The 12,838-nt window shown below is 43.3% G+C and overlaps 1 protein-coding gene across 1 annotated transcript; it reads left to right on the top strand.

Annotated features, from left to right (window-relative positions):
* Nucleotides 1-841: 841 nt before the first annotated feature.
* Cthrc1 (collagen triple helix repeat containing 1) lies at nt 842-11,190 on the top strand. Its single transcript, XM_032890827.1, has 4 exons — nt 842-1,047; nt 4,839-5,060; nt 8,523-8,739; nt 10,686-11,190. The coding sequence occupies exons 1-4, from the start codon at nt 892-894 to the stop codon at nt 10,826-10,828; spliced, it is 738 nt and encodes a 245-aa protein (XP_032746718.1). The 5' UTR covers nt 842-891; the 3' UTR covers nt 10,829-11,190.
* The last annotated feature ends 1,648 nt before the right edge of the window (nt 11,191-12,838 follow it).

Genomic DNA, 12,838 nt, shown 5'->3' with positions numbered 1-12,838 from the left:
ACAGGACAATGAATGGGGAAAGGGAGTTTAAGAGGGGAAGATCTTGGGATGTTGAGGTGAGGTGGTTGTGGCTGCTGCACGTGTTCTGGGGCAGAGCTCAGGAAGAAAACTAGGGACTGGACCTGAGGTCGCCTGTCTGCTTCCCTGTCCGGGACTGCCTGATGGAGTTGGAGGCTGCTTTCCTGGTTGGAGTTGGATAGAACTTTAGATATCTCAGTCTGACGTGGAGTAAGCGCGTGAAAGTGAACCTGCACCACGGAATGTTGGTTACTTTCCGTGAGCCTCAGTACACCTATGAACGGAGATGGCGGGCTGCTTCTTCCCGCCACAGGATTGCCAGAGAGGCCACGTGAACGAAGCCTTGCATCTTGGAGGTAACACACTCAAACACTATCGATCATCTGGGTCATAGGACTCTTAAAGGCTGTTATATTATGACTTTCTTCGTTTAATAGTGACCCCAAACGTCACTTTTCTTTTATTTAAATAATGAGCCGAAGCTTTTTAGGAGTGAAGGTGATCCCTGGACCCGAGTTAAGACACGTGCCTCTAAGAAAATCAGGCGGTGCTGTCTCCATTCCCAGCCACCTGTGGTTCCAGGCCACTGTCACCCTCCTGGTTACCGCAGGCGCGTTCCTCTCTGGCTCGGCAGCAACCCGCGAGGGTCTGGGCGGGCGGAGCTGCGGAGGAGGGGCGGGCTAGAGCGGGGACCCAGGCCTATTACAGTATGCAAGCTCTGGTGTCCAGGGGGTGGGAGGGAAGAAGGGAGGGCGGCGCTCAGTGAAAGGCGCATTGATGCGGCCGGCAGCAGAGCTGGGCCAGACGCTGAGCAGGGCCGGGCTCTGCCGACCCCTTTGCCTCCTGCTCTGCGCTTCGCAGCTACCGCACACGATGCATCCCCAAGGCCGCGCCGCCTCCCCACAGCTGCTGCTCGGCCTCTTCCTTGTGCTGCTGCTGCTTCTGCAGCTGTCCGCGCCGTCCAGCGCCTCTGAGAATCCCAAGGTGAAGCAAAAAGCGCTGATCCGGCAGAGGGAAGTGGTAGACCTGGTGAGTCTGAGAGTCGGTCCTCAGCGCTGGAGGAGAGGACCCAGCCATGCTCGCAGGGGGAGGGCATCAGTACAGTTGTTGTGTGGTGCTGACTGTAGGGGTGAATGTAGGACAGTGTGTTAGGTATCTTGAGTGCCTCAGTGTCCTGCCGTGTGTGTGTGTGTGTGTGTGTGTGTGTGTGTGTGTGTGTGTGTGTGTGTGTGTGTGTGTGTGTGGTGGGGGCGGATCTGAGGCACGCCTGCGGTGGAGTCTTGAAACTCCACGGGAGATCTTAGTGAGAGGTCATCCTACAGATCCAAGTGGGTCAAGTGGGATGACCCGAATCCGAATAGTCGCCCAGTAATTTCTGGCCCCAGGGGAGGCCACCGTTGGGAGAAGTGGGGAACGCTGTGGCTGCAGCTGGAGTAGACTGAGCTATTCGATTTCAAAAGCAAGTCTGAGGAAGACCCTAGGCCAGCTGGTCGCCTGGGCCTGGGCCTGGGCCAAGACCGTGCAACGTGTCCTTTCTGAGGACTAGTGGCCACGTCTGCCTGGAGGAGAGGCTAACAACCCCCACAAAGCATTCATCCAGCTTCTTGTGACTTGAAGATTATGAATCACTTTGGTCTTCTTTCCGGGAACTATGAACTGCAATTTACTTCTTGGAGGACCACAGCTTGGGTCAGGATTGGTTTGAAGCTGGAAGGAGAAAATGAAGGGCCCCGTTAGGAACCCTTCCAAGGACCCATTTTTACCTGATCTTTTAAAAGTTGATGCGCCGTCAGGTATTATCCTGTGACTACCAGCCAGGAACACTGCAATTGAGCTAAGGGGAAAGAAAGAGCTTCCAGGAAAGCAAATATCCCAAGCGCTTTCTGAGAGGCTAATCTTTGGGAAAGTCTGTTTGCATTAAACTTTTCCCTCTAAAAATCAACAAACCTAGTGGAGGGCGGAGAGTTTTTCTGTCCCATGCAAGAGCCAGCCATTGACAGATTTGTAGTCTTTGGCACATCATGCACTTCTGTCCTTAAACCGATCTATAATGTCAGGCGTTGCGATACATAAATGACAGGGGGCATTTAGTGATTTTTTTATTATTATTATTTTAACATTTGAATTTCTTCCACTGACATTCTAAGTTGAGCTAATAAACCATGCTCCCAGACAGCTAGTTCTAGACTGGATTCAAAAGCATGGGGGAGTTGGTGGGGGGTGGTCCCTGCTGTTTCACACAGCAGGGGTAGGGTTTTTGTTGTTATTTTATACTCTGATATATAATTTTCTTACACAAAAGCATACTATGTTGGAGCTACAGTTCTATTTTAAGTACATAGGTTGTTAAAAAAGAAATTGTGCCAAGAGTGTGGCTCATGGGCAGTTTGCATTTTATGAATGTGTAGCTAAGATACATGGAATAGTCCTTTCCCCGTAAAGCTAATATTTTCCCCTCTAAGGATTTTACAGTACCTGTGGTTTCCCACACCTCTAACCCAACTTGGAAAAGCATACTGTGCAGCCAGGCTCAGGTGCATCCTGCAGATCGGATTTGGTCTTGGTGACAGAAAAAGTCCACTCAGTCATTAGGAAGCTTTCCACGGATTCTATAAAGCGACTTTGTGTAAGGCGCTTTCAAAGCATGCCTTTCACGCTTCCGCTGAGTTCTGCCCCCTAGTGGCCAACACCGGAAATGGGGCTTTAGGAGAGGGAATTTGAGCTTCCATTCACAAGTATTCATTTTGTTGACTTTCACTAATAATTCTAAATACCTATCGGGACTAACATTTTAAGTTGAAAAAAAACAAACTTACTCTACGTAGCATCTTTCCTGGGAGGAATTTAAAAATCATCAAATATACTAGAGGAATTTACAACAGTAAATGAAATGTTAAAGTAAAAACTTTAATTGGAGTGCATTGCGTTTTGAAAAGTCTAATTAATGTCACCCCTGTTTCTATGTGAACCAATTTAAGCATAGGTGCAGGAATCGACAAGCAAAGCTCAAAATATTAGCACTGTAGCTCAATGGTAGAGCACTTGCTGATATGCATGTGGTTCTGAGTTCAAGCCCCACTAATGCAATGTAAATATGTGTTCTCTCACGCTTGCGCGCTCTCTCTCTCCCTCTCCCTCCCCCCTCTGTGTGTGTGTGTGTGTGTGTGTGTGTGTGTGTGTGTGTTCTCATGTATCCCAGGCTAGCCTCACATTTGCTGTGTTGCAAGGACCCTGAACAGGATCCTCCTGCCCCTGCTTCCCAAGTGCAGGGATTACAGGCCTACCAGCCACTAACTTCACAGCAATAACGTTTATTATCATCCTCATTTTATTCATAAGGAAACAGGCATTGAAATGCTCAGTAAATGGCCTGGTCTCACACATCTAAGAAAGGATGAGTCTAGTATTTAAAAAAAAAAAAGGTTCTAGAATCCATGCATTTAAAATTCCACAACATACCCAAACGAACAACAAATTGGCGAACACTGGCACTTACGGATGGTTTGGTAGATTACCACACACCTGTTGAGGACAGGTGGTCACATGAAACTGGGCCACAGACTCCTCTGTAGGGAGACAGAACGAACTGGACGAATTCCACCCACTGTACCTTCCTCTGCATGAAAGTAGGAAGAGCAGAGGGGACGCACATGCAACTTAGAGATGCTGCAATACAAGACAGTCGTTGCCTGCTAACATTTTATTTCACAATTATTTCCCTAGCAATTAATATTAAGGAAATCACGCAGAAGGAAAAGTCTATATGGGTAAGTATTTTCATTATATTAATATTTATAGCAAAAAGAGAAATAAACAACCAAAAAATAGCATTAAACTTTTTGTGTAGTAATGTAAAAGTGCATTTATGGGACCAAGTCCCTTGCTAAAATATGGGATTGTACTCTTGGTGGTGGTGGTGGTGCAAGTCTTAATCTTAGCACTTGAGAGGCAGAGTGAGTTCCAGGACAGCCAGGGCTACAGGGAGAAATCCTGTCTCTAAAAAAAGCAAAAAGCAAAAAAACCCAAAAAACAAAACAAAAAAAAACAAAAGCAAACAAACAAACAAAAAATCCAAAACCAAAAAACAAAACAAACAAAAGAACAAATAAACAAGCAAAAACAAACAAATAAAAAGAAAGGGATTATAAGAGGTTAAAATAGAGTGTCAGGGTCAGGAGAGATTGCTCCTCAGTTAGAAGCACTGGCTGCTTTTCTGGAAAACCTGGATCCAAGTCCCAGCCCCCACATAGCAGCTCACAACTGTCTGTCATTCCAGTTCCCAGGAATTGGTCCTCAGATCTCCACAGACCAGACATGCTACCACACTCATAAAATAACAACAACGTTCAAATTAAAAATAAAAGATCAAATGACATGGACCTTGGAATAGAGCTTGTGTGTGTGTGTGTGTGTGTGTGTGTGTGTGTGTGTGTGTGTGTTCAGATGTAGAAAGAAAAAGAAAATTGAAAATATTTTCTCTTTGATTTGTATAAGTTTATGCGGTAAAAAAAAGTATGAAGACATGACAATGTTTCTAAATACGCTTAAAAAGAGTTCTCCATTGTAATCCATTAGAACACGGACAAGGTGGATTAGAAGGACTCTCACAGATTCAAAATAAACGCAGCTGTGATCATCTAACTCTCACATACTGTCTATGTATGCCTGACTGTATTTCTTTATTTACCTATTTCCGTACTGGCGATCAAATCTTGAGCTTCATGCTTGCTAAGTGAGAGTTATGCCACTGAACTACACCACTATGCCCTATCCTGAGCTTGCATCTTAAGTAACTGTACCCTTCCCCTTCTCCTTTGTAGTATAATGGGATGTGTCTACAAGGACCAGCAGGAGTTCCTGGTCGAGATGGGAGCCCTGGTGCCAATGGCATTCCTGGTACGCCGGGAATTCCAGGTCGGGATGGATTCAAAGGAGAGAAAGGGGAGTGCTTAAGGGAAAGCTTTGAGGAATCCTGGACCCCAAACTACAAGCAGTGTTCATGGAGTTCACTTAATTATGGCATAGATCTTGGGAAAATTGCGGTAAGTAAAGTCCAAATTATAGTAAAGTTGAAGCAAAATTGAGTTCGTATAAGTCTTTGCCAATTTTATTTTATTTTTTGTTAAACCAAAGGACTTTAAAAAAAAAGATTCAGAATAGGTAATGTGTGACTTTTTACTTAAAATTAATGAAAAAATTGATAACATTTTGGTTAATATTATAAGGGCATTTCTAAGATAATCACTATTTTATAAAAGCAAACACAAAAAGTATAGCATTGTGCTCTTATGATAAAGGAACTTTAAATTAATTTAACGCATCCTGCTGTAGCTTTAGACCTAAAAGTAGAAGATGAGCTTAAAAATTACACGGGACTGGGATCCCTGCTATGGGAAGTCCTTGGTCCGGTGCTCCGCTTAAAACCGCTTAAGTTAAGAGAATTGAAGTCAATTGCTAGAGATTTAAAATGGTGACTATGAGGATTCTGTAACATTTGTGTAAGGAGAAGCACACAAAATAGCAAATCCCATACGGCATTTTGATGAACGATCCAGGGACTGACTGAGTGAACCAGTGATTAGTGCTTTGTCTCCCAGAGACCCGGATGTAGCTGAGTGGGCGCGTGCGGAGCCTCGCATGTGTCAGGCCCTGGGCTGGATGACGTGCCATGGGCAAGTCCAGTGGGATGGGACAAGGCTGAGAAGACCCGTGCTGTTTCTATCTCTTCTTTTGATGACCACCTCTGTTCCTGCCTCCTTAGCTATAGTTTGGCGCTTCATGAATCTACTTACCACGACCATCCGGAAAACAGAAGTTTATTTTCATAAAACTCTAAGGTTTTAAGGTGTAAGACGGCATCATCCACATTTTTCCTCTCAGCCTTTTCTGCTCTATTTTAAAAGTTCAGGAATGTCTTGATTCCCTGTGACAGGTTTTTCATCTAGCCACCATATTTGGTAATAGAGGTCTTTTCTCTCTTTATATGTGATTTTTTTTTTTTTTGGGTTCTTTTTTTCGGAGCTGGGGACCGAACCCAGGGCCTTGCGCTTCCTAGGCAAGCGCTCTACCACTGAGCTAAATCCCCAACCCCTATATGTGATTTTTTTAAAGAACATGTTTTATTTGAATGATGCCTGCTATTTCAACATCTGACAATGGTGGACTGCTTTCTTATTTACAGTTATTCAGCAGAAGTTGTCATTTTTTCCCCCAAAAGCTGTCCCTTTGCAGTTCCTGCATTATTAAGATGCCATGATTTTCAGCAGAGGTTACAATGAATACAGAAATATTCTGCAAGGAAGAGATTTTTAGGTAGCCAATGTAGATTTTTGTGGAGACCAGCTACAGGGAAGAAAACAAGGCTAGATTTTATTACTGTGTCGTTCAGTAATTTTGTATCCTGTGTAGTTGCGCAAAAGAAAGGTCTAGCCTGGTGTGGTGACTCATGCCCGTAATCTCAGTATTTAGGAAGTAGAAGCCGTCCTTGGCTACATAGCAATTTTGAGGCCATCTTGAACTACTGGAAACACTGACTGAAACAACAACAACCACTACCACTCCAGGTGATGGAGAGAGTGAACATAATCCCTCCCAGCAGAGATCCACCAGAGCTCTAGAGGGCCAGCTCCTGGGGGTGGGGCTTCCTTTGTGTTAACTTCTGTATCCAACTGTCTAACCTAAAGTTAGACAGTTGTTCTAAACAGTTACTGATTTTCAATAGAGAAAAGTACATAAATCCATTAGCTGAAAGTACTGAAGACTGTTTTTGAAAATAAACAGGAAGTACACGAAGTTAAATAAAACCATCAAAGAAAGCCAGAAATTGATTTTCTTAGTTTTTGTATTGATCTTATAAGTACTCTTTATCCCTCTATAAAATGTAAGCTTGTTAAAGTCACCGGGAGAAGGGAGGTAAAATTCACAGCGTATTTTCAGTATTTTAGTCTCTCCAATGCCCTCCCCTCCAGTGTCTCCTCTATCCCCCCACTCCACCCCTCTCCCTCTCACTTCATCTACTTGCTTTAACGCTCCACCAAGCCCACTTAGTGCTGTCTACATGTGTGTAGCTGGAGGGTAATCTACTGGAGCATAGGAAGCCTCTCAGGGGCCTCATCTCTGAAGAAAACAGATACTGTCTCCCTGGCAGCCATCAGTGGCCCACAGTTCCACAGCTAGGGGTGGGACTTCATGGGCTCCTCCCCATCCATGCTGTGATTTTGGCTAGGTTGATTTCCTGCAGGCCTTGCACATGTAACCTGCTGTGAGTTCATGTGTGCCGTGGCCCTGTCATGTCTGGCAAATTCTGTTTCATTGCAGGTGTCTGCTACCTCATCCCCTCGCCCCCATTCTCTGAACATCAACCAGATGTGGGCCTCTGTATTAATCTCCATCTACTTCAAAAGGAAGGCTCTATGATGAGGGCTGAAGAAATGTATTAATTTATATGTATTAAAAAAGAATCCTTGGGGGCCAGTTTATTACTGTGTCCTTTTAGCAGAATAATAGTTTCTCCACTAGGACCCTATGAGCTGGTCAGATAAGGATTTTGGGTCCACTTAACCAAATCAGGCATGAGTTTCATCTTCTGGTAGAGCAGGCTTTAACCCCATCATTAGATAGTTGGTAGAGCAGGCTTTAACCCCATCATTAGATAGGTGGTAGAGCAGGCTTTAACCCCATCATTAGATAGTTGGTTACTCCCTTACACTTTGAACCACTGCTGCAGCTGTGGCATCACCGTCCATAGGGCTCACGGCTGGGTAAGACTTTTCTCCTTGGCAGCATGCACTGAGCCTCCCAGTACAGTGAAAGCCAGCTAGTAAGGACGAGTCCTCTGTCAGAGGTGGCTTAATTATCCATGCCTGGGGACTTAAGCGTGTGGTATCGTCAGAAGTAGGAGTATTATTCAGATGTGAAGAAAAGGGAAATTAGGAACTTCACAGGTAAATGGTGGAGGCTGGGAATAATCATTTTGAATGAGGTCACCCAGACCCAGGAAGACTAAGAAAAAAGCATGTTTTCTCTCATGCATGGCTGCTAGCTTCGAATCTTTAGATATGCACATTTAAACTAGGATATATTCATAGAAGTTATAGTTAGTAAGGGGCCATTCAAGGGAAGGGGATAGAACGCAGACGTTATGGAGGAGGAAAGGAAATACCCGAACAGGGTAGATGGGAGGGCAGGAGAGAGAGGGTGTGTGAGCAAGAGTAACACTAAAGACCTTTGAAAAGAGCCACACGGAAGCTACAGCAGACGCTTCCTAAAACATATACATACACATGTGTAAAAGGAGCTTAAATGGCGTTTCCCTAGACACCATAGACTATCAAATAAGAAAATACCAGATATGGGGACCTCTTTTTGAGTTATTGGTCAATGGAGTCTCAAAGACCTCCCCCAAATTTCAGAGGGTGGCCACAGTTCCCGGTTAGCCTCCAGGTTGATGGTTGAAATAACTTTAATTAACATGATAAATGTCTGCTGTTTTCCGGCCCTGGCAGGAATGTACATTCACAAAGATGCGTTCCAACAGCGCTCTTCGAGTTCTGTTCAGTGGCTCGCTTCGGCTCAAATGCAGGAACGCTTGCTGTCAACGCTGGTATTTTACCTTTAATGGAGCTGAATGTTCGGGACCTCTTCCCATTGAAGCTATCATCTATCTGGACCAAGGAAGCCCTGAGTTAAATTCAACTATTAATATTCATCGTACTTCCTCCGGTATGTGTAATAGTGGTGTTGCTGAACGGGCCTCAGATCTGCCTAAGAGGTTGTTTGATTTCCACTGTTATCCTGGGTAATTAGCCTGTTATAAGTAAACCTCTAGCAGGTTCGTTCAGAGTATATGACTCTCCACCTTGGACTGCAAGTCACATAATTTTACAGATCTTTTTTTTCAAATGGTACAGATGCTAGGGTGCCGTCTCTGAGCAAGTGACTCGGAATCTCTGGTGTAAGACTCCAGGACCTGTGTCTTAAAATAAACAAAGCAAATAACAACAAAAACCCTAGCTGTGACGACATGCCCCCAAATTGAAAGTCAGTGATAAGTTAGAAATGGCGAAACAGCCAGGAATTCTGTACAGCAGTTGCTTTGGTTCCCAACCTTGGCAACACAATGGGCTCACCTGGGAAACTTAAAAAGATTACCTGCTCTGGGCACTGCCCCTCCAGGAAGACTCAGTTAATGGGGATTTGGTCATCAATTAAAGGTCATCATCTCATTGTTTGGCTTGCAGTATGGCTGATGCTAGACTCACACCTGTCCAGAGTCTGTTGCCTTCAGGGCTAAGTGGACACATTTCTAGAGAAACAGGGGGCCAAGGCCTCAGGGCAACCTGAGTACTGCTGGTCTGCATTTTCAGCTAGCATGGTGTGGACTGCTAGACAGCTTACATGCGATTGTGGGCTCACTGCTTACCTCCCAACTGTAGAAGAGGCCTGAACTAGTGCATATGTTATAGCCAGGGAGGGCGGACTGCTTCAGTCCCATATTCCTGGGGCTCAGCTGAACTGCATTAAGTTCACCTAAGGTAAAAACCTGTCAGGGCACATGAGCACATCCATCTCAACCAGGTAGGAAAGCTGAGCAGTCACAGTACTACTTTATGCCAAGAGCCATTTTCTTCAAGAATCTGCCAAGTCCAGTTTCCTTGTGCACTTTGCACAGACATCAAAGGTACTGTGTTTCTCTGCCTGTTTCAGTGACCAACAGTGAAATCTTTCTTTAGATGCGAGTGAAGAACGCCGGAAAGTTGGAATGTAAGATGTATGTTAGCATGTGAGAGCCCAGAGGACGTATAGGATACAGCATCAAAACAGAACAGAAGCAGCAGTTCTCTTTAATATAATAAGCCTATTAAAGGGTCAGTGAGATGGTTTAACAGTAGAAGGCACTCCCCCAACCCCTCAGAGCCTGATGACCTGTGCTTGGTCCCTGGGACTCACATGGTGGTAGGAGAGGACCAACTCCTGTAATAAGCTGTCCTCTAATCATCACATGTGCACTATGGCATGTGTGTATCCACCTGTATATACATAAGATAGACAATAGACTGGGTAGGTAGATGCATAATATATACATACATACATACATACATACATACATACATACATACAGATAGACACACATACATAGATGTAATTTTTTTTGCCAAAGATAAGAATCTATATAAAGTGGATTTACACATTGAAGGGATGGTATAAATTAAGCTAGAATTTCTTTTTCTTATATAAAAGTGCTATCCTGATTTGATTTGAATAACATCAGATCTAGGGATCAATGTTGAAAAGGACTTTCTTTTAAAAGACTTGCACATCTTGATCCAGGCTCTGGTTCAGGTCTCTTCCAAAGCTGGGAAGTCTTGAAAGCTGGAAGCGTAGGCTTCCCATGGGGTTGGGTAGACTGTTCCTTGGCTGTCAGTAACCAAAGCACATTTTGGTTTGAGAATACTGTCTGTTGAGGTAATGGCAGAGTGATTGTGTAAATGCCTTTGAAAACGTCTATGTATCAACTAAGAAAAAGGAGGCCTTGACTATGAAATCACGTTATGAGAATTTTTAATTAGCTTTACGTTAAACAGAACTATAATCTGATTTTCTATCATAAATGCAAAGTGAATGGTTCTGCTTCTTGTCCTTGAGTTGTGACTGGCTCTGTTTTGCAGTGGAAGGCCTCTGTGAAGGGATTGGTGCTGGACTGGTAGACGTGGCCATCTGGGTCGGCACCTGTTCAGATTACCCCAAAGGAGATGCTTCTACTGGGTGGAATTCTGTGTCCCGCATCATCATTGAAGAACTACCAAAATAAAGCCCCGAAGGTTTCATTCCCTGCCTCATTTACTTGTTAAATCAAGCCTCTGGATGGGTCATTTAAATGACATTTCAGAAGTCACTTATGTGCTCAGCCAAATGACAAAGCAAAGTTAAATATGTTTACAGACCAAAGTGTGATCTCACACTTTAAGATCTAGCATTATCCATTTTATTTCAACCAAAGATGGCTTCAGGATTTTTTTCTCATTGATTACTTTTTGAGCCTATATACCGGAATGCTGTTATAGTCTTTAATATTTCCTACTGTTGACACTTTGAAACATATAAAAGTTATGTCTTTGTAAAAGCTGTATAGAATTATTTTATATGTTAAATAAAATGCTTCAAACAACCTTAGTAATATTTGTTTGTTCATTTGTTTGTGTAGCCATGGCTGTCCTAAAATCTGCACTGTAGACCAGGCTGGCCTCGAACTCAGAGATCTGCCTGCCTATACTTCCCAAGTGTTGGGATTGAAGGCCTGCACCACCACGCCTGGCAACTTTAGCATTTTTAAACTGAACATTTTGCCACTGAAGTTGAATTCCCAGTACTTAACATATGAGAAGTTAAACATAAATCTAAATTTTAAGTATTTATTTAGCAATTTATGACATTGTTGCACATGTATTATGTGGCTCTGCATCCTGAGGAACATGAAGACCTAAGGGTGTTTATATGACAGGAATATAACATAGTCTAGGAATTTTTATCTTAATATATCAAAGAGTAAAAACATATGACTCTGGCCACAAACTATTTACCATTTTGTAGAAAGGATAAGGCACGTGATAGCTAGTCTCAGTCGTCAACTTGACTTTATCTGGAATGAACTAGAACCAGAAATGGAGGGCACACCTGTGGACTGGATCTTGGATTACAGATGGTTTTGGTCCGAATTGGCACACACCTTGTGTGTGACCTTGAGGTACACCTTTATTCTTGGTCGTACCTTCTGCCGGGAGGCTACACGAGGGCAATGGGAGAAGGAAGGGATCACTCCTTTTTTGTCTGCTTGCACTTACTGACCAGCACACCTGTTGGAGCCTCCTTCAGGATTCCAGCTTGCACAGGAGAGCAGCTGAAACACTCAGCTTCATGGGACTGAGTGAACTCTCCATTCATGGCTGGCCATTGGGTTAGTTAGACTGCAGCCTGTAAGTCACTCTAATAAATCATATATATATATATATGTATATATATATATATATATACATACACACACACACACACACACACACACACTTCATAAATTCTGTGACTGTAGAGAACCCTGACTAATACAACATACACAGAAATGAGATAGATAAAGGAGGTAGTATAGTTCAAAGCAGAAGTAACCAAACCATTTAGGAATGAAGTATATATAGTCCAATGAAGAGTGTATGTGTATTAAAGGTGTTTGCCACCGAGCCTGATGAAGCGAGTTCAATCTCCAGGATCCACACAACAGAAGACAAAAAGCAACTACTAAAAGTTGCCCTCTGATCTCTACACATTCATCATGCATGGCATATATGTGCTCCCACATTAACACACACAAAGTAAATAAATAAATGTAACAAAAGACCACAATCATGTCACATGCTCGCGTGCGCGCGCGCACACACACACACACACACACACACACACACACACGTAATTATATTACATATTCATAGTTAACAAATGAAGAAAGAATGCTAACATTAGACTCCTCCTTTACAACACTTTATGAATTAAGGAATCTCTAAGTGTGAATTCACAGCTCATAATATCCCCCAAAGAGAGACCAGACTAAGTACCCCCTAAGAAAGTCATATAGCACCACCTAAGAGAAGTTTTTGCTGTGGTCAAACCCAGATTCAGTTCAGCATGTAGATATGACTATTCTTTGGTGGAAACAGGAGATAAAAGATACAGATATAAACAGCAAAATAAACAGTATAGGAAACTTGAAAGACTGATTTCCTGAAGAAATTGAAAGAAAAATAAACTGTTAAAAAGAGGCATAAAATCATGTCAA

This window comes from Rattus rattus, chromosome 1 (assembly GCF_011064425.1).
Source record: "Rattus rattus isolate New Zealand chromosome 1, Rrattus_CSIRO_v1, whole genome shotgun sequence".
NCBI classification, from domain to species: domain Eukaryota; kingdom Metazoa; phylum Chordata; class Mammalia; order Rodentia; family Muridae; genus Rattus; species Rattus rattus.
This window is presented reverse-complemented; position numbering and strand designations above follow the sequence as displayed.